Genomic DNA, 21,534 nt, shown 5'->3' with positions numbered 1-21,534 from the left:
CCCATAGATAGAAGGACCTCATTGATTTTCCTTAACTGAAGCACAAAGGGTTTGCTATCTGCCCAGTCTTGAATAAATGAATATCTGCAATAATAAAGCATGAACGACTTCCCATAGACTAATCCACACCCAATCTGCAAATTAATTATGACATATTTTGTTTTAAAACACCATGTCTACCCATTTAGGAAGTTCCTTGAAAATATTCAGTCAATAAAAAACGTATTTCAAAGACTAGCTGATCATCAAGATAAGTCTTAAAATTAGTTTTGCAATTGATAGTAACCCACAAGCCACAAAGTAGTTGTAAACTTGTATGTCAATCAATCAGGCTGAAAGAGTTGTTGTATTTTAATTTTTACATCGTATCTTGGAATATAACTCTTTAAGGCCATGTGATATTTTGTGTTATAATATGTATTAATGTAGTAATAATATACAGCAGAAAAAGGTGCAAACACAGATTCCAATCATCTTTTTCTAAAACAGTGACTAAAGAAAATGTTACTTTAGTTGCAAATGTGTTAAGCCTATAGGCTTTAGGCTTTACCCCTCAGATAAACATATTTGCCCTCATCATGGCCTTCATCTACATTCGACACAATGACTCCCCATGACAGATGATGAAGGATGAAAGACTAGTGTGTAGAGTAGTAGAAATGTAATTAAGCCTCACCATGGGATATCCTACTGTGACACAAAAGAGAGAAGAGTTTGCATTTGCTGAATGCAGCTGTTAATAATATCTCCACTATTCTTAACATTGACCCACATGCACTCAAAGGAAGCCTGGAGAATCTGCTTCCATCTTGTTTTCCCCTCATTGTAACACTGCCAGAGGGAGATCTTATGGTATACCTTATGTTTACTTACATGTTTCAGTCTTGGAAACTAGAGAAAATCTGGGCCATGACAGAAAACAAACAGATTATAATGACCGGATGTTTCCTCACACCACCAAGGCAAGCACAACAAAAAATTGAAATTAAGGGGGATTCGAAGTGGGTGGGAAGCTGCAATCCTGAAATGGTGCAGTTGCAGATTGATATGCATGTACTTGAAAGCAATTTTCACCTCCGCTCATCCTTGTGACGTAGATTTTATGGTCTCCATGGAGGGCTCCCATCAGCACTTTACTTCATTCCCTTTGAAATCAATTCAGTCTCTTTTCTCCTACTCAGTGTGGGTAACCATGGATACCGCTCCCAACTGGTTTGGCTTGCACATGAATTTGTTTATGATTGGAATGCTCTTCTCTACACAGTCTCAAATAAATATAATTCCCTGATCCTGAGTGGGCATATAGTATTATTATGGTTGAACATGCATTTGTTTCTTTGGCTGTCAAGATACTGGACAAACAAGCTGACAAAGAATGAATAAGCAAGCAAAAGCTCAAACTCTTTAACTTCCCAGAGCAATTCGTTATTACTTTTACACAATGTAGTGTTCCAATTCCATGTAAAAGGACCTTATCATCTACAATACATATAATCAACTATTCACCACTTCGGCCACATGTCATACAAAAACATAACTCATTGTCTCAAATGTCAATCAATTCTTTCCCCGGAGGGGGGACTGGTCTCCATTCCAACACATCCCCATTCCAAAAACCAGGTTAACATTCACCAGGATCGGCAGGTTAGCTACTCACCAGGTTAGTATTCACCAGCGTCGGCAGGCTAGCTACTCACCGGTTAGCATTCACCAGTGTTAGTTTTACTGAGGTTAGGGTTAGGGTTAAGGTTAGGTTTAGGTGGTCGGAATATCGATGTTTCAGAGTGCCGATGTGTAACCCCCTGGAGGTCTATTTGGCTAGACTTTTCAAATCAATCCATGCTTCAAGTTCAGAATGCATTAAAAAGTAGCAAAGTGCAATTTTCTGAGGTGCACAGTACTTGAGATTTGAGCCCTATTTTCGGCAGTGCCTTACCGCTTATCCCTAAACTTCTTTGCATTTTTGGATAAATAAATAAAAATAAAATAAAATAAATTGTTCAAATAGCCGATCTACATCGACAAGTTGTGAACTTGTTATTTTTTAAGTATTTTAAAAGGTTTTTCAAAATAGTAAAGGGCAAAGAAGTTGTAAGGCACAGACGAAACTAGGTGGGAAAAAGGAGGGGTCAAGAACAGACCCCTGGGGAACTCCGGTCAATGAAGTGGTTAAAGTATCATGCTTAGTAATAAATAAGAACCGCAGGTCGACACGAGAGATTTCTTCCGTTTGGTCCGTTTGATGTCCGTTCTTTCTCCCTGTCCGTACTTCTCCGTATGATTACGTGCACCACTCAACTGAACGTATTGGACTTGTCCGTGGCAAGAAGTACCCGTGGTCACCGTTGTCAACCATAGGGGCAGTAGTGAGGAAAAACCTTTCCTCTGCCCCCTCCTCCAAAAAGAGTGGAAAGATGTTGTTCTTCAACGTCTGTAAATATCAACCATACCTCTAGGATACCAACATGGAAAGCTCTGTGCCTGTGGCGTGAACGGCGTTCTCATCACTGTAATAAAGAGCCCATGGTAAAGTGAAACGGCAGTGAGCCTCGATGGACATGGACAGCTAGTCTAGCCTAATATGTTGAAAAAGGAAAGAAGTTTCCTTTATGTAGACATTGTCCTTTTTAATAAGACGGAAAATATTAAATCCTTTTGGTTATTGATCAATCACCCCAACGGGAGCGGAATTGGAGCGGAGGGCGATTCAGCCTGCGCATACCGTAGAAGAACTATGCATGACAACATAATTACTGTACGTCCTCTCTCACCCAAAATGTACACAAAATCAAATGTACAGAACAATAAACAAGCCTTAAGAGTATGTAGAAGTTCAAGTGAAGCTGAAATGTCCAACAATCTTCTAGTCTTTTCAAGTTTTCATGACTCTATTCCAGGACCACAATCCACAAACTATCCTTGTTGATCAGAAAATGCATCCAAATACTCCCTTGACCGTCTAAAAGGAACATGTGCTTCCAGTGGCCTGTGCCTGTAGGGGCTACATCTACTGCTGTCTGTGGCATGATTGTTGGATAGAGAACATACTAGTTTAGTAAAAAACAAATTGACAGTTTTCAGACGTTTTCAGTTGGAATTAGGAAAAGACTGGGTGGAATCCCTAGGAGCCCTTAATTTTAGCACCACACTCTCCTTCCTTCCAACTGGTTAAGCCTCCATCCTGTCTGAATCTGAGCATCTACATATTTTATACAGGGTTTTTAGAAGTAATGTCTTGACATGCTACCTCTTTCAAATGCAAGTCTTTCTAAGAGATCTGAATCTGGCTATTTTAAATATTAAACACTGCTGGGATTACACACAGCATGGGGAAAATGTGTTAGTCTAACATGTCACCCTAATGTGTTTTCCTTGTTTTCCGTGACCTCTTGTTACATTCTCATATAACCAAAAGTGAGACTTGCTTTATGATTGTTTACTGGCTGCCACTGGCTATTTTGGACTGGAATTAGTAACCAATGGATCTCACTGTAGGCCTATCCCCTTACATATTTTATATTATTTCTCAGTGGAGATAATAGAAAGCACTATATCAGAAAGGCAAGACAACGTTTGGTCGAGTCATCATTCAACCCCAAAACTGCTGGAGGAGGGCTGAGAATTGTCTATTCACCAGGATGAACATTAACATTTCCCATAATGGTTGTAGATCCCAGAATCCATGCAAGCCTATCTGATCATTTGAGGCAGAGCAAAGCTGTGTTTTTGTTTCATTTCGTTACTACTATGTGAAGGTGTAAACCTGATTGATCCCTTGGACGGGGGGCCTCTAATCAACAGAGAGCCATTGATTTCCTCTCCACAGGGCTTGCAAGATGCCTGAGACACCAGCTCAAAGCCAGCTGACAGATACTAATGCCTGCTAACCAACAGCTGACACTAACTGATGCCAAAGCTCTGTTTTGAAGAGGGTGAGTCATGCTCCGATAGATCCCACTCCCAGGGATGCTGGACAGGGGTGTCACATCGAATTCTGGGCCCTGGGTACAAGGATTCACTGCGGGCCCCCCATGAATGTTCTTCATAGAGGGAGGGGGTTTAACCCTGTTATTTTGTGCTTTAACTATTGAAAAACAGCAGATATACAAGCTCACGGCGCGGCACCGAGTGCCGCGCTGCGAGCTTGTAGAGCTGCTATTTTTGAAAAATCGTGATTTCTTTTGACAGTGGTGCTCAAACGTTTTCATGTGAAGGACCCCCGAAGTGATATGTATTTTGCCACGGACCCCCATCTCAAAATATTTAGTTCCACGGATCCCCCAGAAGCTAAATTTGAGTTACAAATGTTCGCTTATACATATATTCAGGTTTGCAGTTTGCACACATTTTCACGACTTTTCAAAAATAGCAGATCTACAAGCTCGTGAGCTGGACGGTGAGCTTGTAGATCTGCTATTTTTCAATAGCTAAAGTATAAAATAATTAAGGCCCCTCCACCTTGGGCCCTAGTAACTCAGTCCCCCACCCCCCCTTGTGACGCCCCTGGATCCCACTCCCAGGGATGCTGGATGCTCGCACCTCGCAATGTGAGATCCACCGCACTGTCATTCTGAATCATTCTGCTACACGGAGCATGTTGCAGATGGAGACTTCGTTATCTGTGGTGTTACATAATGAATATGTGCAATCTTTTATAGGCAGGCAGAAAAAGAAAACCCTGTGACGCTGTAGCTGTGGTGTATGTGCTGTGTGTCGTGTAATAAATGGAACTCCATCATAGCTAAGTATAGGGTCTGATCTCCAGCTTATCATCCCTGTATGTTTGGTGATGTCTATCCATCCATGCTAGACTTGCTTTGGTAAGCAGTTTTCCTGCAGATGTCACATGATCTCTGGGGTTGGGGTTTTCCACCCTCATCAATTCTCACAATGAAGATACTGTATCTTAATGAGATTTGGAGGTGTGGTTCTTAGGCTTCATGAAAGCATGGCACTTACGTTCAGGAATACATTGTATTACCTTAACAGTAACACCTTGGGATATTTGCTGAAGGTACTTTTGACCCACAAGGTGGCAGCCTACAGGGAAAAAAATAAATACAAAGAGAATACATAATTGCTCATAACAACCACACCAGGGGGTCTAATGAAGTACTGTCAACATCCTAGACAAATGAAAAACAGAAAAAGTATAAAACTATGGCACCGCCTCTTTAATAGACCAAGTTTCTTCTCCTAAAAAAAGAAAAAAAGAAAATTACAGACAGTACAAAGGCAGGGCCTTTAGCCAATGAGGAGCAGCGTTCCTGGTGACATCACCACCAACAAGTGCGACCTGATATAAAAAATAACAACACCCACATGTTGGGCTCGCTGAAAGGCGAGAGCAGTTTAGCCAATGAGGGAGCAGCGAGCCCACACTGTTTCGTAGGAACAGTATTTCTAGTTATTTAATGAATTTGTTTACGAGAATTACATTAGTTGAATATCCAGCAATTATGTGTTGCCCTGCTTTTAAGCAGCCAATGACAACTTATAATCGCGATACAATAGCCTATTATAACTGTGATTATAATTATGTCTGTGAGTGTCCAGTAATTATGACGTATTATGATAGCTTACCTAAAATGCTTTATAATCTGTTATTATTCTTAAAAGGCAGAGTGCTTATAAGCTGATTATAATGCATATATACACCTTATGTGTCATTATAAAACTACTATGATTAAGGTCTTATGGGTGCTCTGAGTTTTTAACTATTACATATGTGTTAGAAGCAGATTATAATGCATTATGAGTATGCTTGGAATAATGCATTAGACTGGCTTCATGTGTTACCATAGGAACCAAATCCAAAACTTCACAGTTCACAGGTCGCAAACCAAGTTGGAGATTGGAAGTTTGTAACATTGTTCAAAATGTACAATTTTTTTAGATTTTCCAACAAATGGATCCACTAAAGGTATAGTAGACCTAACCTACCAATTCGAAAATATATAGCCTTGGGTACTTGTAGGCAGCTGCAATTGCTAATGCTGTATGCACCCTAATATTTAGGCTAGCTAATAGCTATAGGCTAGTACTGACAGTGACACTAGTCTACATGCATCACAAAATACAGGATTTACTAATAATAGTAGCCACTGATAAGCAGGCGTGTCCCGATTGTCCATTAGGGATGGATTAATGAAAGGCAGGCAGGGACATAAATCAAAGTTGGGCGTTGATTGGAGACTGCAGTGCTGTTCTCACACCGGCCCCCCGGCTCTCACCACGCACAGCCACGCCCCCAGAGACACACATGTATTATTACGCCTCTCGCCAGTGGTGTAAAAGTAACTTTAAAGTACATTTAATTAAGTACGGTACTTACGTATTTGTACTTTACTTCAGAAGTTGAGTATTTATTGTACTTTTACTCCACTTATTTGAACACAAGTTACAAGTTACTTTCAGATACAAATTATAATATTATTATAAAACATACATTAACCATGTCTTTATCCCTATTTTATACCTTGCATTGCGAGTCGAGCTTGTAGATCTGCTATTATCAAACATTCTGTAGGCCTAATTGTAGGCTACTAGTCTAGTATAGTAGCCTACTTTTGGTAGGCTACTTTAATACATTGTTATGCCTACACTGTCAATCATACTTTTACTGAAGTACATTTTGAATGCCGGATTGAATTTGATACTTTTACTTTAAGTAAAACATGCGAGTACTTTTTTTTCTCCCACCACAGCCCCTCGCAAGCGCATCAGACACACCTCCTCCTCTGTGCTGTGTGCGCTCTGCTCTCCATCACAGAGCCATAAAAAGACGAGAGGCAGCGATGAGCGCTGTGCTGAGTGATCTGGACAACATGTAACCCCGGGGATGAATGAAATACGACGTGATGGCTGTGGAAAGCAGCGCTGATGATGGCAGGTGCAGTGAGCTAACCCAGCATCTCACTGTCTGGACGCGGAGCTGCATCGATAGGTCATGATAAACGCCAGCGATCATCAAGCCATTGACGTGACGGTAAAGGCCCTTTATTTGTATTTTTACGATGGGACATCTCTTATGTCAAAAAGTTAAGCCATGTCGCCTCTATTATGGCGAGATTTTAGTTAATGTGCACCTGCGTTTTCTTTATTGATACGATGTCGTCATGGTGGCTCAAAGACATTGGGTCAGCCACAGAGGATGCAGGGGCCGTGCCGCAGCAACACAATAAAAGGGCTACTGAAGTGTGTATGACAAGATTTGGTAGCCCACTGTTTCACATTTTAATTCGCCATTTGCTATGAACAAGCGAGGTTGTCGTTGGAGCAGCTTATTTTGTTCGTATAATTGTTGCGAATTATTTTGTCGAACGTTTTGAATAAGCATTCACACTCACACAGACACAGCACAGGCCTAATTTGTTATCTGACAGCGAAGTTATTTATTAGTGGCATAGCCTAAAATCACCACATGACATTTCTTTTTAAATATTAAAGACCATATCAAACACGTAGGCCTACTATAGCTTAGAAATGACTTATAGGACTACATGTTGACCCATATCCGGACATAGACTCTTTTTTAATGAAGATTTTGCCCTTAGTTTGCTACTCGGAGAATGTTTTTCATGGTTTCACTGCTGTGAGCCGTAGCTAAGCGACAAGAGTTATGTGGCATGTGGTCTCACCCTAACTAGTTCAATGATTAGTTCAAAGTGGCCCCACTATTGAATAGTGAGGGAATGATTCTTCTCTTGCCCTTAACTTCTCCACGAATAAATAAATAAAATAAAGCATTGCACATAGTCTGACATATTTATTTAGTTATAGCTAGATCTTAATATTAAAGGAGTAGTTCACCTCCAAAATGTATTTTTGGAGCTGTGTGGAACACAAGCTCCCTATACGTGGCCGTGTGTGTGTGTGTGTCTGTCTGTCTGTATGTAGCCTGAGGAATGTGTAGCCTGAGGAATGTGTAGCCTGAATACCACTGAGTGACCAGAGAGGCTGCTATCAGTCTAGCCTGAGCAACACACACACACACACACACACACACACACACACACACACACACACACACACACACACACACACACACACACACACACACACACACACACAGCTCCACTTCGAACAGAGGTTCGATTTTTTCTATTGATTACTCATGCCATAGAGACGAGCTCAATAATGTTTTTTTTTTTTTTTTGTATTTGTCGCATTTTTGTCTTAGGCAAAAGACAAAAATGTGATTATAGTAAATTTACCCCCATTGATTCCGGATGGGGACCTGGATGCATGGCCCTGGATGGGGACCCAAATTAATGGCACTGGATGGGGGAACTGAACTATCAGGGTAAACTTACTATAATCAATTATTTGTGTGTGACAAATACAACAAAAATATTATTGAACTCAAAGGCGTGAGTAACCAATAGAAAAAAATGACATTTTGGAGGTAAACTACTCCTTTAAAGTGGAACTATCCCTCTACGCTAGGGTGCTATAGAGTAGCCTGCCAACTAGGGGTGTAACAATATAGTAACTGTATCGAAATATCGTTTTTAACTTAAAAAAACGAAGTATATCGAAATGAAAACAGCTAAAATCGAATCGTATCGTTTTATTTTGTATCGTATCGAATCGGCAGTGCAAAGAATCGATTGTATCGAAACTACCTTCTTGTGCATTGTATTTAGCATTTTTAAGAAGAAAACATGAAAAGGAGGGGTTTAATTACTTTTCCATTCCATATAGCTACACTGGTCTATCGATAAATGTGTGTAATCTCTGGGTTCATGTCAAGGTGCAGGTTTGTCAATATACAATGTCCATGTATTTGGCAGATAATCAGTGTTTACTTATTTATATCCATAATAATACATGTTTCCCTTAAAAACCTGCACTATCCACACCTTTCACACAAATTTAATTTCTTTGATAAATAGTTACTATATCGATTTTAAATCATTGAATCGTATCGTGTCGCCATGAATGAACCAATATCGTCCATGTATCGTATCGTCAACCATGTATCGTGATATGTATCGAATCGCTATTAAAATGTATCGTTACACCCCTACTGCCAACTAGCAATTAGAGAATATAGCATTTGGATTATATAGCAGTGCAAGCTAGACATTCCACATTCATAGTTGTATTGAAACTGCATGGGCAGTCCTTCAAGACATGCTCTATTAATAAACTATTCATCAAACACTGCTCACACATTAAAAAACTGAAGAAAAAAAGAAATGCGGGTTGACTTTGCTCTCTTGCCGTCATTCCCATTCCGTGAAAACCAAAAGATTGAGATAGATTTATGCAACCTTCTTCTCCTTAGATGGTGGACCATTTTGGAACCAGTATATATAGGCCTATTCTTGTTATCCTGTTATTTTGTGAAAGTGGATATATATACCTGTAAGGACTGCAGCTATTCTTTTTAAATGTGAAAACATAATACAGTAATAAGTATTGTTCAAATATTGTGGACATTTTAGCCGTATTCTACTATTCCAGCAAGCAAGTCCACACTATTAAATTAAATTCAGATTCAAATTTAAACATGTTTTTGAACAAAATGACAATATAGCCTATATATATAGCCTTACATTCACACGTAGCATGTCATGCTCATGCAAAAGTTGCATGTCAAAAATATAATGGGGGGAAAGGGGAATGTAATTAACCAAAAGCCAGAACCTTCAGAATATGTACCTATATCATTATCATTTACACAATGTTACTAATCAGCAATAACATGATAATATAAAGGTTGGTGTTAGTAGTTAGATAGTTGTTTTGAGAGAGTCAGTGAATTGTACTGCAGGGTTAGTATGTAGGTTTTTAGGCTATGGCTGTGTGTTTCTGAACAGAAGTGATATTTAGGTGTGAGGAGACATGATGGGGACATGGTTGGTCAGTTACCTCTCATCACGATGAACAGATGGTAACTCAGGGTTAGCTCATGGGTGAGAGCCAACAAGGAACCCTCTGTGTGTGTGTGTGTGTGTGTGTGTGTGTGTGTGTGACTGTGTGTGTGTGTGTGTGTGTGTGTGTGTGTGTGTGTGTGTGTGTGTGTGTGTCTGTGTGTCTGTGCATGCGCGTATGATCATCTCTGTCAGAAACACATTAGAAATCCATCAAAGCAGTGTGGGAAGCTGTATTTTGTGTATTAACAATAGTGTTTGCTTTATTTAAACCGCCAGTATAGTTGAGTAGCTCTTTGTTTGAATTATTTTTGTGACAACCAAATTGAATGTTTTCTGTGGATTTCTAGGCTATAGCTTGTTTTTCTGTAGTATGTACAAGGGCAATTATGATACATCACACCCCAACCCCCAACACATTTCTTCACAATCTATTATTATAGAAACAAGGGTGTAGCAAAATATACCGAAAAAGAAAAACAATGTAACCTTTTTCTAGTTCTAGGCTATATTATTTCAGCTCCATACTTCAGCTCCCTATGCACGCACGGACGCAAGCACACACTCACACACACACACACACACACACACACACACACACACACACACACACACACACACGCACACGCACACACGCACACTCTTTGAATAAACAATTCATTATTCATTCATATTTTCTAATGTTTAAAGTGTCAATTGGAACCTAAAGTAATTGTATTAGTTCACTACCAATTTTACAAGTTTCAGTTAACATCCAATTATAATTATGAAGAACAGAATATGAAAAATAACATTTCATCTGTGGCCCAAATGTATTTAGTTACAATGTTACTACAGATTAATCTGTATCGGGTTACCAATACACTACAATGTTACAACTGATTAATCTGTATAGGCCCAGGGTTACCAATAAACTACAATCTGATATAACTGCATAAGCATATTAAGAGTGTGAAGATGTGTCATTATGAAGTTACTTAATCATTTCCCCAACCACCTAATACAAAACGGTATTTTAAGTGTGTTTTCTAAATCTGTTTCTTTTCACAGGTTGTGTTGATGGTGAATCACACTGAATGGGGACCAGAGGAGTTCCTTAAAGATGACTCGAACACATCCACCTGATATACTGGTATCTACATTATATCGGGACAATACTCTGAATCCCATCACTGGGCACTCTGTTTCTGGCCAGTCCTCCCCACGATGTGACTTGCAAATGATTGACAAACCAGAAATCATCAACAAAAGACACTGTCGTAGCTTTGACTTCATCGAGTCACTGGACGACCCGCAGGCTTTCTCTTCCTCCATGGAGTACCCTTACAAGAGGACCGACCATCACACACTGGAGAAAGATGTCGTGTGGAATGGACTCAATCAACCAGGGTACCTTCGTTTCTCTTCCCCTGATTTGTTTAACTCTAAACCACTTCAACAGCACACCAGCCAAGACAAGACCAGCCATCTAACATGGTCTGATTCTAAGAAGAGAACAAGGTCCAAGAGTGCTCCCCGAGTCAAGTCAACCTTCACCCACGTGCCGATCTCGGTGGCTCCGCCAAGCGCTAGGAAGGGCAGGGACACACCTCAGGCTGTGCCGGAACCTCTGAGGACATCCGAAACACATCGGGAGCCCCACACCTCAACCTCAAGCAGGGCTTTTTTCAACGAGGTTCATCCTATCAAACTGCAGCCACATTCTCCCCTATACGTCTCAGACTGTTTTGAAGAGGACAAACCAGATAAACCAGCCACAAGTCCTCATGTCCGGTGCCGTGTCGACATCAAGCCAGATGCTGCTGTGTTACAGCACACGTCCAGACAGCCCCCTAGTGTACGGACTGAGCAGCCATGGCAGAGATACTCACACTCCAGTAGCAGCAGAGGGCTTTATGTGCCACGGCAGATCGTCTCCTCGCCGACACCCACTCCAAGTGAGTGTTATAGTACAGATTTTAGGCCAGGGTATCACTACACAACCAGCATGTCTCCCACATCCTATCAGCCTCTGGACATACACAGAATGCCCTCTCCTACGGTGCCATATCTGAGTAGGGAGCAGAGGGCTTACTCAAATCCCAACATACCCACAAAGTTTTTCTACACTGAAGACCCTGTACGATATCCTGTCCATCCATATTCCCGAACATGCTTTCAGGATGATCAGTCCAGTCTGGCCAGCCACGGCAGCACAATGACAAGCCAGTATGATCCAAGGACTCGCTGGGCTCACACTCTTCCCGTCAGGTCATACTACACAGACCATCTAACTCCCCATGAGCCAATGCAGACAGTCTACAGCAGACCGTACTCCACAAGTGAGGCGGGATCATACTTTTCTCAAATGCCATTGTCAAGACCCTATTATGGAGAAGACCACCCAGCCTATCCATATAATAGCTCCAGGATGGTTTACTCTAAGCCGTATAGCTCCCCTGCAGAGCAATATGTTCCATCGAGGGTGTACCACACAGAAGGCCGTCGGCGCCCACAAACATCCCAGGCTTTTACAGATGACTGGTATCGCTCAAGTATATCTGGTTATTCCAATCAGTCTTCTCAACCTACACCACCAAGAGTAAGGCAAGACCCCTTTATGCCTCCCTGGTTTGCCAACAATTATGTAGAGACAAACAGACTAGGAGCAGAGGTGAGAAACCATTCCAAGTCTTGGGACAACATTCTTTATCCACGTCATGAGAGACAGCAGGCAGTTCCTCGTGGACGCAGTTATGAGAACCTGTTTTACCAGGCCAGGCAAGCAGCATCCAATGATGTTACACCACAACCAGTGATACTTAACCTCTCCAGTTCACCAAGGCGATATGCTGCATTGTCCCTCTCTGAGAGCTCATTACTAGAGAGGGGTTCAAGCAATCCATGGAGGAACACTAAGGGTGGACTGTGGTACGTAACCCCTGAGATCACCATAACAGACAATGATATACGTGCAGGCAACAACAAACAGAGTGAGGTGCACTCAGTCAACTGGGATACCGTTGACAGGGAAAAGGTGCACTCAGTCAACTGGGATACCGTTGACAGGGACAAGTCACCATCTCCCAGAGTAATGCGCCAGTCATCTGACCCAGCAGAAATGACCAAAGAGAGAAAACACAACAGCTTCTCCCTGCAACAGAGTCTAGAACAACTGGACGAACTGTTAGCTGACCTGGTCATGGATTACAAACCTCCAATAGGCAAGAAATCAAGCGAAGGCCTGTTGGATCAACTAAAACAGTTGATTAGTGAAGACGGTGAAAAAGAAAGAGCAACTCCCCACTTGGAGGATCTCGGTCCACTGAACACACCACTTCCATCCTCTAAATCCAGCCCTGACACAGTCAAAGACCCTGATAGCGGCTGTGATGGTTTACAGAGGAGCGCCGAAGAATGCTCTCCGTACCACAGCACGGATGAAGACGACACCATGGTTTGTGCAAACAGAAAGTGCAAGCGTGTAGAGACTCTGTTCAACGCCTGCCTGTACTTCAAGTCTTGTCACAGCTGTTACACCTTCTACTGCTCCAGAAACTGCCGCAGGGATGACTGGGAGGTCCACAAGGAGGACTGCCTGTACGGCCGCATCAGCAGCGTGTGCAGACACATGTTGAAGTTCTGCAGAGAGAGTTCAGAGATCCACAAAGCCTTCTCTCGCATCGCTAAAGCAGGCTATCTCTCCAGAGGGAGAGGTGTTCTTTTCCTGGGCTTTGCCAATCCCGGGACAGCGGACAACTTCCTGCAGGTTGGGCTCGAGAGCCTTCTCATGTCTCCCACCTATTTGTCTCTCAGAGAGCTGGATGGCTTCAAGGACAATCTAGGTGACTACTGCAAGGAACTCCAACAGGCAGGCAGCGAGTACGACCCCAGTGAATGTTTCCTCTTGAATGTATCCATAGCAGTCGGTGAACTAGTGCCAAACAGACCATCGCCAAGAGTCCAAGCACCAACGGTCCGGAAATATGCAAAGGTTTCCTTGGCCTCCTCCAGCCCAGACAAAAAGGTATTCAGGAAGGACGACGACATGGAAACGCTCATCCTCACTCCACCTCCCGGCACACCTAATATCGATAAGGAGGGGGAGGAGGGCAGAAAAGCCAGAGAGGTGTGCTTTGTCAATATCCAGCGTGAGCTCAGGACCAGGGGAGTCTTCCTTCGTCATGAGTATCCCAAAGTCTATAATCAGCTGTGTGAGTTCGTGGAGAGCAACAAAAGGTTCACTCCCACTACTATATACCCGATAGATAAGAGAACAGGAAAACAATTCATGTGTATGATCATGGCCGCATCGGAGCCAAGAACTCTGGACTGGGTGGGCACCCCTCACCTCTTGGATGATATTATATAGCCTAGTGCTGCACAGCAACAATAATGATGTCAGTTACACTATGTACATACTGTATATATTTTAGAGTACTGTGGAAAGTTTAAGGTATAACTAACAGGATTTTCCAAGTGTCAATCATCACTTATGACCCACAGTATTCTTCTTCTTCAGAAACCCTTCCCGGTTCTCGCTGCCTGTACTTTATTATTTTACTTTGTTCAGGACATTTCTCAGCATCAACCAGGTGTGCGCCAGGGTGGAGGGGCAAACTTTGAACCACAACCGACAAATCCTACTCGTTATACCTTTAAGGAAGTTGAAATTCCGAATATAGATTTGATGGCAAGTTTTTATTAATTCAGGCAACTTCTTGTCCCACACATACACTGTACAAGGTCACAAATGCACACCACACAGATGTGCGCGCACTTACGTGCGCACACACGCACACACACGCATGCACACGCGCACACACACACACACACACACACACACACACACACACACACACACACACACACACACACACACACACACACACACACACACACACACACACACACACACACACACACACACACACACACACACACACATTACCCATTGTTGCTTTTGCCTTGTTTTGAACCTCTTGCACTCAGAACAGTTATTTGCCTGCATGTAGACTAGATACAAACTCAGTTATCCAGGTGTTCCAGATATGAAAAATGTATGATATGTGCAGTTTCTGCAAATAATGTTTGAAGCACATATTATTTATAAAGTACACATGCTGTCTCTATAAATGAGTGAGGCCTGATTTATACTTTGGCGTACGACTTTGACATGCGCTGAAAGATCAGCTAGATTGGCTATTTTTGACGCATGACACCATCGTACGACAGACAATAAATTAAGCATTAACCACCACGTCTAATATTGTTTTCTCCACCAAATATTATATCAAGTACTTATTTATATTGTACCTCGTTACAGTGGCTGTAATATCACTACTGTTTAGTAGTACCTTAGTATTATTTCTGAAGTATACTTATGTGGGTGATAATTTTTCTTATTGATATATTAGTTCTTGTTTGATAGAGAAAAACAATCAAGCTTCCCATTAACGTTTCCTCATGATTCAGATTTTCATTTGCAACCTGCATCATCACTTTATCAGATTCGATGTCAATCTTGTGTACCTGCTTTGTTTGAAAGTGGCCTTCAGTCAAAAACATTATATATATATAAAAAAATGCATTTGGCACAAAGCAATCTATAGAATTAGCTAATTCCTAAGGCTTGACCGCTTCTTGACTTGGGTTCTTTTACCTACCATTGTAAATTAACAATTTATTTTGCTTAAAGCATGTTATTTATAATCAGGTATTTTAATATGGATATTGCTTATAATGAAGTTAATTATGGAAAAGATAGAATACCATTTGATGCTTGGAAATGTAACATATATAATAAATATATATTGAATATTAGATCTGTTATTTCAGTTGAACGATACGACTTTAAGACATCATTGTAACTAATAATGTATGTTCAGAAACAATATGCAATAAAAAGATAAAAAGAGCAACCTTACCATCTACTATAAACTATTTTATTAATGATGTTAAATCATTCCTTTGGGCCATGAGCCAGAAATACTTTGTTTGCACTAAAATGTAAATCACAGAAAATGAATGTTCCTAATGTTTCTGTAGAACAGCACTTAAACAAGACTGATATAAATATATATATATGCTTATTTCCCTTATAAAGCCTGATTAATATAAGGTTGCTCTTTTACGTCATTATTTATCTTTGTGCAAGACCTTCCTCAACTTTCTATTTTGTGATGTTTATAACCCAAATAAAATACATGGAATTTAAAAGCAGACCAAACTGTTGGTATTTCTTTTTTGAGGGATTGTAAGCAGAATGTTGGAGATTGAGAATTTGGTTAAAATAAAATAAAAACAATATTTACTAGATACTGATTGAATTCCTTCATCTGTTAAAGTTACATTAGGCTAGTTGTTGCTTCTAAAACATGAATACTGCTCAATTTAGACTACATTTTAGAGGAAGGAGAATAGAGGAATAAACATTGCCCCCTAGTGGTAGAAACGTGACTTTTTAACTACAATTGCCAGCAAGCTGCCAGTTAACAAATACTCTCTAACAGTGGTTCTCAACTGTTTTGTGTCAAGGACTCCCACATTGACACTTATTAGCCCGTGGACCCCCATTTGAAAAGATTTGATAACAAGATAACATTTTTACGGCTCTATAGCAGTGATTCTCAACCATTTTAATTTCAAGGAACCCCAGTTTGACATGCATTAGGTCAGGGACCCCCATTTAATGGTATTTCTATCTCTGAGACCCCAATTTATATTGTAGAATCAATGTTAATTTAACTCTGAGAGTGTACAAATGGAACCAAATTAGTTCCATTAGTACACTCTCAGAGTTTCATACCCATAACAGTCCATTTGGTTAGCTGGGGGCCCACTGGGGGTCCCAGGACCCCACTTTGAGAACCAATGCTGTACATGAACACAATATAGATACTGAATATATTGTGTTATATATATTGTGAGATATTTTCCTGACCATATAGTGGATCACAGAACGAACAGTATTCATAGTACAATCTTTACTTGTACAGAAAAAACTAAAAAACTATTATTTACTTAAAATCATTTGCCAATAGGAAGCTAGATGAAGATTAAACGTTATTTTGTTTTGGAATCCGGATACAAATCTAACAATATTGGATTTCAAGATGTGGGTTTACTGTATCTTAGCTTATACAGTATCTTACAATACTTCACAGTCAACAGGTCCAAAATGCATACACTATAATATATGGATTAAAACATTACACATCTTAAAATGAATGTGAAGGTGCAAACCCTGCCTATCGATCATTTTAACTGGAGACCAGACCCAAGGACCCCACTTTGAGAACCACTGACCTAGGTGTCTCCTGATCGGGCAAGTTGAAAGACATCTGACAACAAGTACATGAGTATTAGCCGGAGTTCTCATCTGCTCAAGAAAGTGCTATTCCATAATATTTGTCAGGTGAGGTCAGCCACTCATTTTAGTGTTTGACTGATCGATTGATTATTGATTGATTGAATGACTACAACTGGATAGCAACATGCAAACCTCTTCACAGTTTATTGCTGATTCAAAGTATCTCTTTTGGAGGCAGTAGCAAGCACATTGTCTTGAGTAAGTGAATGAACTAAGGAAGGTGACATTTTATTGAACACAGCTTGGCTCTTGGTGCAGCCTAGTGAATTGGACGTATGCCAATCTGAGGAGGAGCCTGAGGCGGAATCATCACAAGTCTTCACCTACAGTGACACAGACATAAAAAGGTAGACGCCTCTTCCGGCTCTCTGGTACCCGTCTCGCATTGATAGGCATTTTTGATTGACAGGCATGGCATTCTTCTGTGTGCGTAACAGACACGGAAGGTCGGTAGGCAAATCAGAGGCAGGTGGGGGGGTCTTTTCATACGCAGCTCTTAAAAACAGCGGCAGGGGTCTCCAACTCTCCATATATGGGTAACTAGTCCGACACTTCCGCTTTTCTGCCTATCAAGTTGGACGGGTCGCTCCAATCAACTGCAGCAGTGGACGAGGTATCTAGCTTTTTATATCTGTGTACAGTGACACCTCCTCCAATTAACCCCTTTCAACTTGGTCTTGGTGTCCCTATGTTGGGCATGCCATAAATAGGCGAATTATAACACAATAACATTTCCAATAATACCAAAATATATATTTTTAAATCTAATATTTTCTAAATTCCCCCCCAAAAATAGCAAAAGAAGCCGATCTATACATTCTCGATAAGACGCATTGTGAGCTTGTAGATATTCTCCCTCCAAAACTCCCCAGTTACAATCCTTCTTTCTTTTCTTTCTTCCTTTCCCCGCCTAAGATATATGAGAGATATCTGTCTTCAATGCCACAATATTTCATCCCTTTTGGAGCTCTTTTTCCTAGCTCCTTTAAGCCCTTTATTGAAAAGCCGTCCATAGCTAATCTAAAAATGAAAAATGATGAATATTTGTTTTAGCTGTTATTTGTTCAATAACGGTTCTCCCGTCTCTCCTGGTCTTTAGTAAACAGAAAATACATTTTGAAGTCAGGATACCAATCTCATACAATCAAGAGAGAGAAAACATACAGGATAGAGGATAAACAAGTGAAATTAGAAGTAATGAAACAAATAAATGAGCAGACAAAATTGCTCACACTGCTTACTGTGCTTACTTCATAAAAACGGCTTCTCCTTCCTGCAGCTGGGTATGAATCCAATCCAAGGCTCTTCTGTTGCATGTCATCCCTTCCTTCTTTTACACATGTCCTGTCGCTGGTCGCTGTCTCTATCCAAAATAGGCAGAAAAATAAGAATTATGGATGGCTTGGAAATATTGAAATGTTAAGGTAATAATCCCTTCTGTATGTAGATAATATAGCTGTCTTTTTCCTGCAATACAATTATTGTTTTGATTAACAACGAGGGAGTCTTTCTGACTTCAGCTGTGAATGATTTAGTTTTTTTGGCAGTCTTGCTGTATATATATATATATATATATATATATATATATATATATATATATATATATATATATATATATATATGTTCACATAAAACACCACAATACGTGTCTGACACCATGTGGACATTGTTGGCATTGCAACTATGAAATGTACATTTTCTGAGGAAAACTGGGTGGGTATTTTAGGGGTGCAAGCATCCCCACAATTACTGTAAAAACGTTACTTACTGCAATTGTGAGCTTAAACTCCTACTGATGTCATGATGTCTTTCAAATCATGGCATAAGTCTTTTCTCTCTGAGACATTAAAACAATCAGGGCAGTCTTGTTTTGGTGACTTTCCTATCAAACATAAGGAGTTTAGTGATGTGATAAATACAGTACCACATCCCCAGGTATTGTGCGATTAATTAAATGCTATATAAGATAGATAGATCTATGTGCCTCAAAATGGAAATTAAAAGCCTATACTTGGTCATTTGAAGATATGGATGGGAGAGAAAAAGCATGTCTCCTTCCCTATAAGGGACATAAGTTAGCATAATATACAGTATAATCATATAATATTTGTTTAGTTAATTCCATGGATATGGAAAAAAGCAGCACATTACACATCTGGAGAAAAATATACAGTGTATCATAGGTAACAGGTCAGGTGGGCACCAAAACCATCTGGGCACTAGGGACATGTGGGCACCTGAATAACTGGGCACTAAGGACGAGTGGGCACCTGGAGAGGTGGGCATGCCATGTAGCAGGCCAGTGTTTCTCAAACATCTACCTTTCAAGGTCTCCCCTTAACTCTGACAGTATACAAATGGAACCAAAATTGTATGCTGTTGGAGTTACAGACTTGTATGGGTCCATTTAGAGCCCCACAAAGGAACCCACAGAGTCCCTGGAATCCACTTTGAGAACCACTGTAGTAGCCTAAGCCTACTGTTAAAAAGTAGAATAGTAAGCCTACACTATAAAATTAGGAAAGAAAAGTACTTTCGACCTCAGTACTATTTTGGCAAATAAACTCTAGAAGTTCGGGCCGCTACGCGCCCCTAACTATGCTGTTGTACAGCATAGTTGTGTACATATAGCCTAGTGAGTAAGGAAGGTGTTTGTTTGAGCAAAGAGTATGAATGATGCATGTGGACAATTGGGTATAAATGCATATGGGCAGTTGTTGATGGAAATGAGATGTTGTTAAATGTCATGGTTTATTGTCATTGTAATATAGGACAGTGTTTGTTGTAATATATATACATATACAAATAAGAAAGGAAATAGTACTAAAATTAAATTATATCCAGAAAGACAGTATGTCAGTATGTAGTATGAAGGAGTAATTAGGAGTATTTGTGTGTTGTTTCAGGGGGGAAATGGCAAAGACCTGTTGAAGAATGAAGGTCATTAGACAGTAGGCATCCAGATAGTAGGAGCAAATGCAAAGTGTGTGAGGTAGGCAAATATTCATGGGCAACAGCAACATAAAAAAAGAATGATAGTCTGCAAAGTGATAGTAGCAGTAGTAACAGCAGTGTAACATTTTAATGTAAAAAAGGGATGTTTGACCGACTGTCTTTGGATAATTAAAGGAGTTCGCTATAAACAATGTTGTAATGCTCTTTTCATTATCGGTTACATGTTTCCATTCCGACACTAACCCTATACCTAACCCTAACCTCTATGGAAGTGTTGCCACTCCGATAATAAGAAGTCAATGTCGGAATGGAGACATTATCCACAATGAAAACTTTTACAGCGCTGGCTCTCTTTCCCCTGGAGAAGGCTGTGTAGAGCTGGCCATGAGCGAACTCAGGTTGAGGCAAGTAGATGCCAACTCGTTCATTCTCTTCTTGGCCCTGAACCTTATTGATGGTAACAGAGAAAGCTAAGCAACTGTCATCTAATGTAGGTAAAGGGAAGTTCATCACCTCTGTCATAGTGAGGTATTCTTGGGAGGAAGATTGTTTGTTTGTGCCTACTACAATCTCACACTCAGTGACTTTGTCCATCATTTGCATTACCACCATTCTGGTGCCATTCTTGAGAGTGCTGTCGGGACCTGCTTGCAGGTTTCTAAGCAGCATGACTGGTGTGCCTACTTTCAACTTGAGGCACGCATGCCCTGTGTAAACTGCAAAAGTGTGACATAAATCGTATCACAAGACTTCCGGGCACATTTTTGGATAAGAATATAGTTTTGTACAACTGTACATCCTGCAAGTACATAAACGCCAGCTAAGAACATAATAGGCAATATGTGTGAAATGTGTGTGGACCAGACGTGTGCTGTGAGCCCCTATCCATGCTGACTCCAAACTCCATGAGTCTCTGCACAAATTAGTAGCAGCGATAGGGATATGTTTTATCCCTGCTTCTGGACAGATTGAACAAATATACATGCATTTACTGATGTATGTTTGATATTTGTCATAATTTGGGGGGCTTTGTCAGAGTATAGATCTCTTTATGTCTGTCTATCGTTGTCCTTTTTATGCCCATATGGGTATCCCTGATGGCATCAGTAGGACTATATGCCCAATATGGACATATTGGTTGGATCGGCGGTTCTACAAAAAAATGGCAGGGGAAGCAGCTAAGAACATAAGCAAAAAACTGAGCATCTCTACCTTTGAACTTGTTGTGTTGTGTTTGGAGGTTTAAAGAACAATGGATTAAATATCACTTGCCAACAACACAGCAGCATGCTATGGTGGGCAGTTGTCCGGGTTCCCACCTCTCCAGGTGCACACTCGTCTAGGTGC

The 21,534-nt window shown here is 40.6% G+C and overlaps 1 protein-coding gene across 1 annotated transcript; it reads left to right on the top strand.

The window, feature by feature from the left end:
• Positions 1-10,983: 10,983 nt before the first annotated feature.
• Positions 10,984-14,232, top strand: unm_hu7912 (un-named hu7912; the record flags this gene model as incomplete). The annotated part of the gene is made up of 1 exon (XM_080737957.1): positions 10,984-14,232. One exon carries the CDS (start codon positions 10,984-10,986, stop codon positions 14,230-14,232), a length of 3,249 nt encoding a protein of 1,082 aa, XP_080594083.1.
• Between the last annotated feature and the right edge of the window lie 7,302 nt (positions 14,233-21,534).

This window comes from Nannobrachium achirus, assembly GCF_963921795.1.
Source record: "Nannobrachium achirus genome assembly, chromosome: 12".
Classification (NCBI taxonomy): Eukaryota; Metazoa; Chordata; class Actinopteri; order Myctophiformes; family Myctophidae; genus Nannobrachium; species Nannobrachium achirus.
Note: the sequence above shows the minus strand (reverse complement) of the source record. Positions and strands in the feature narration are given on the sequence as shown.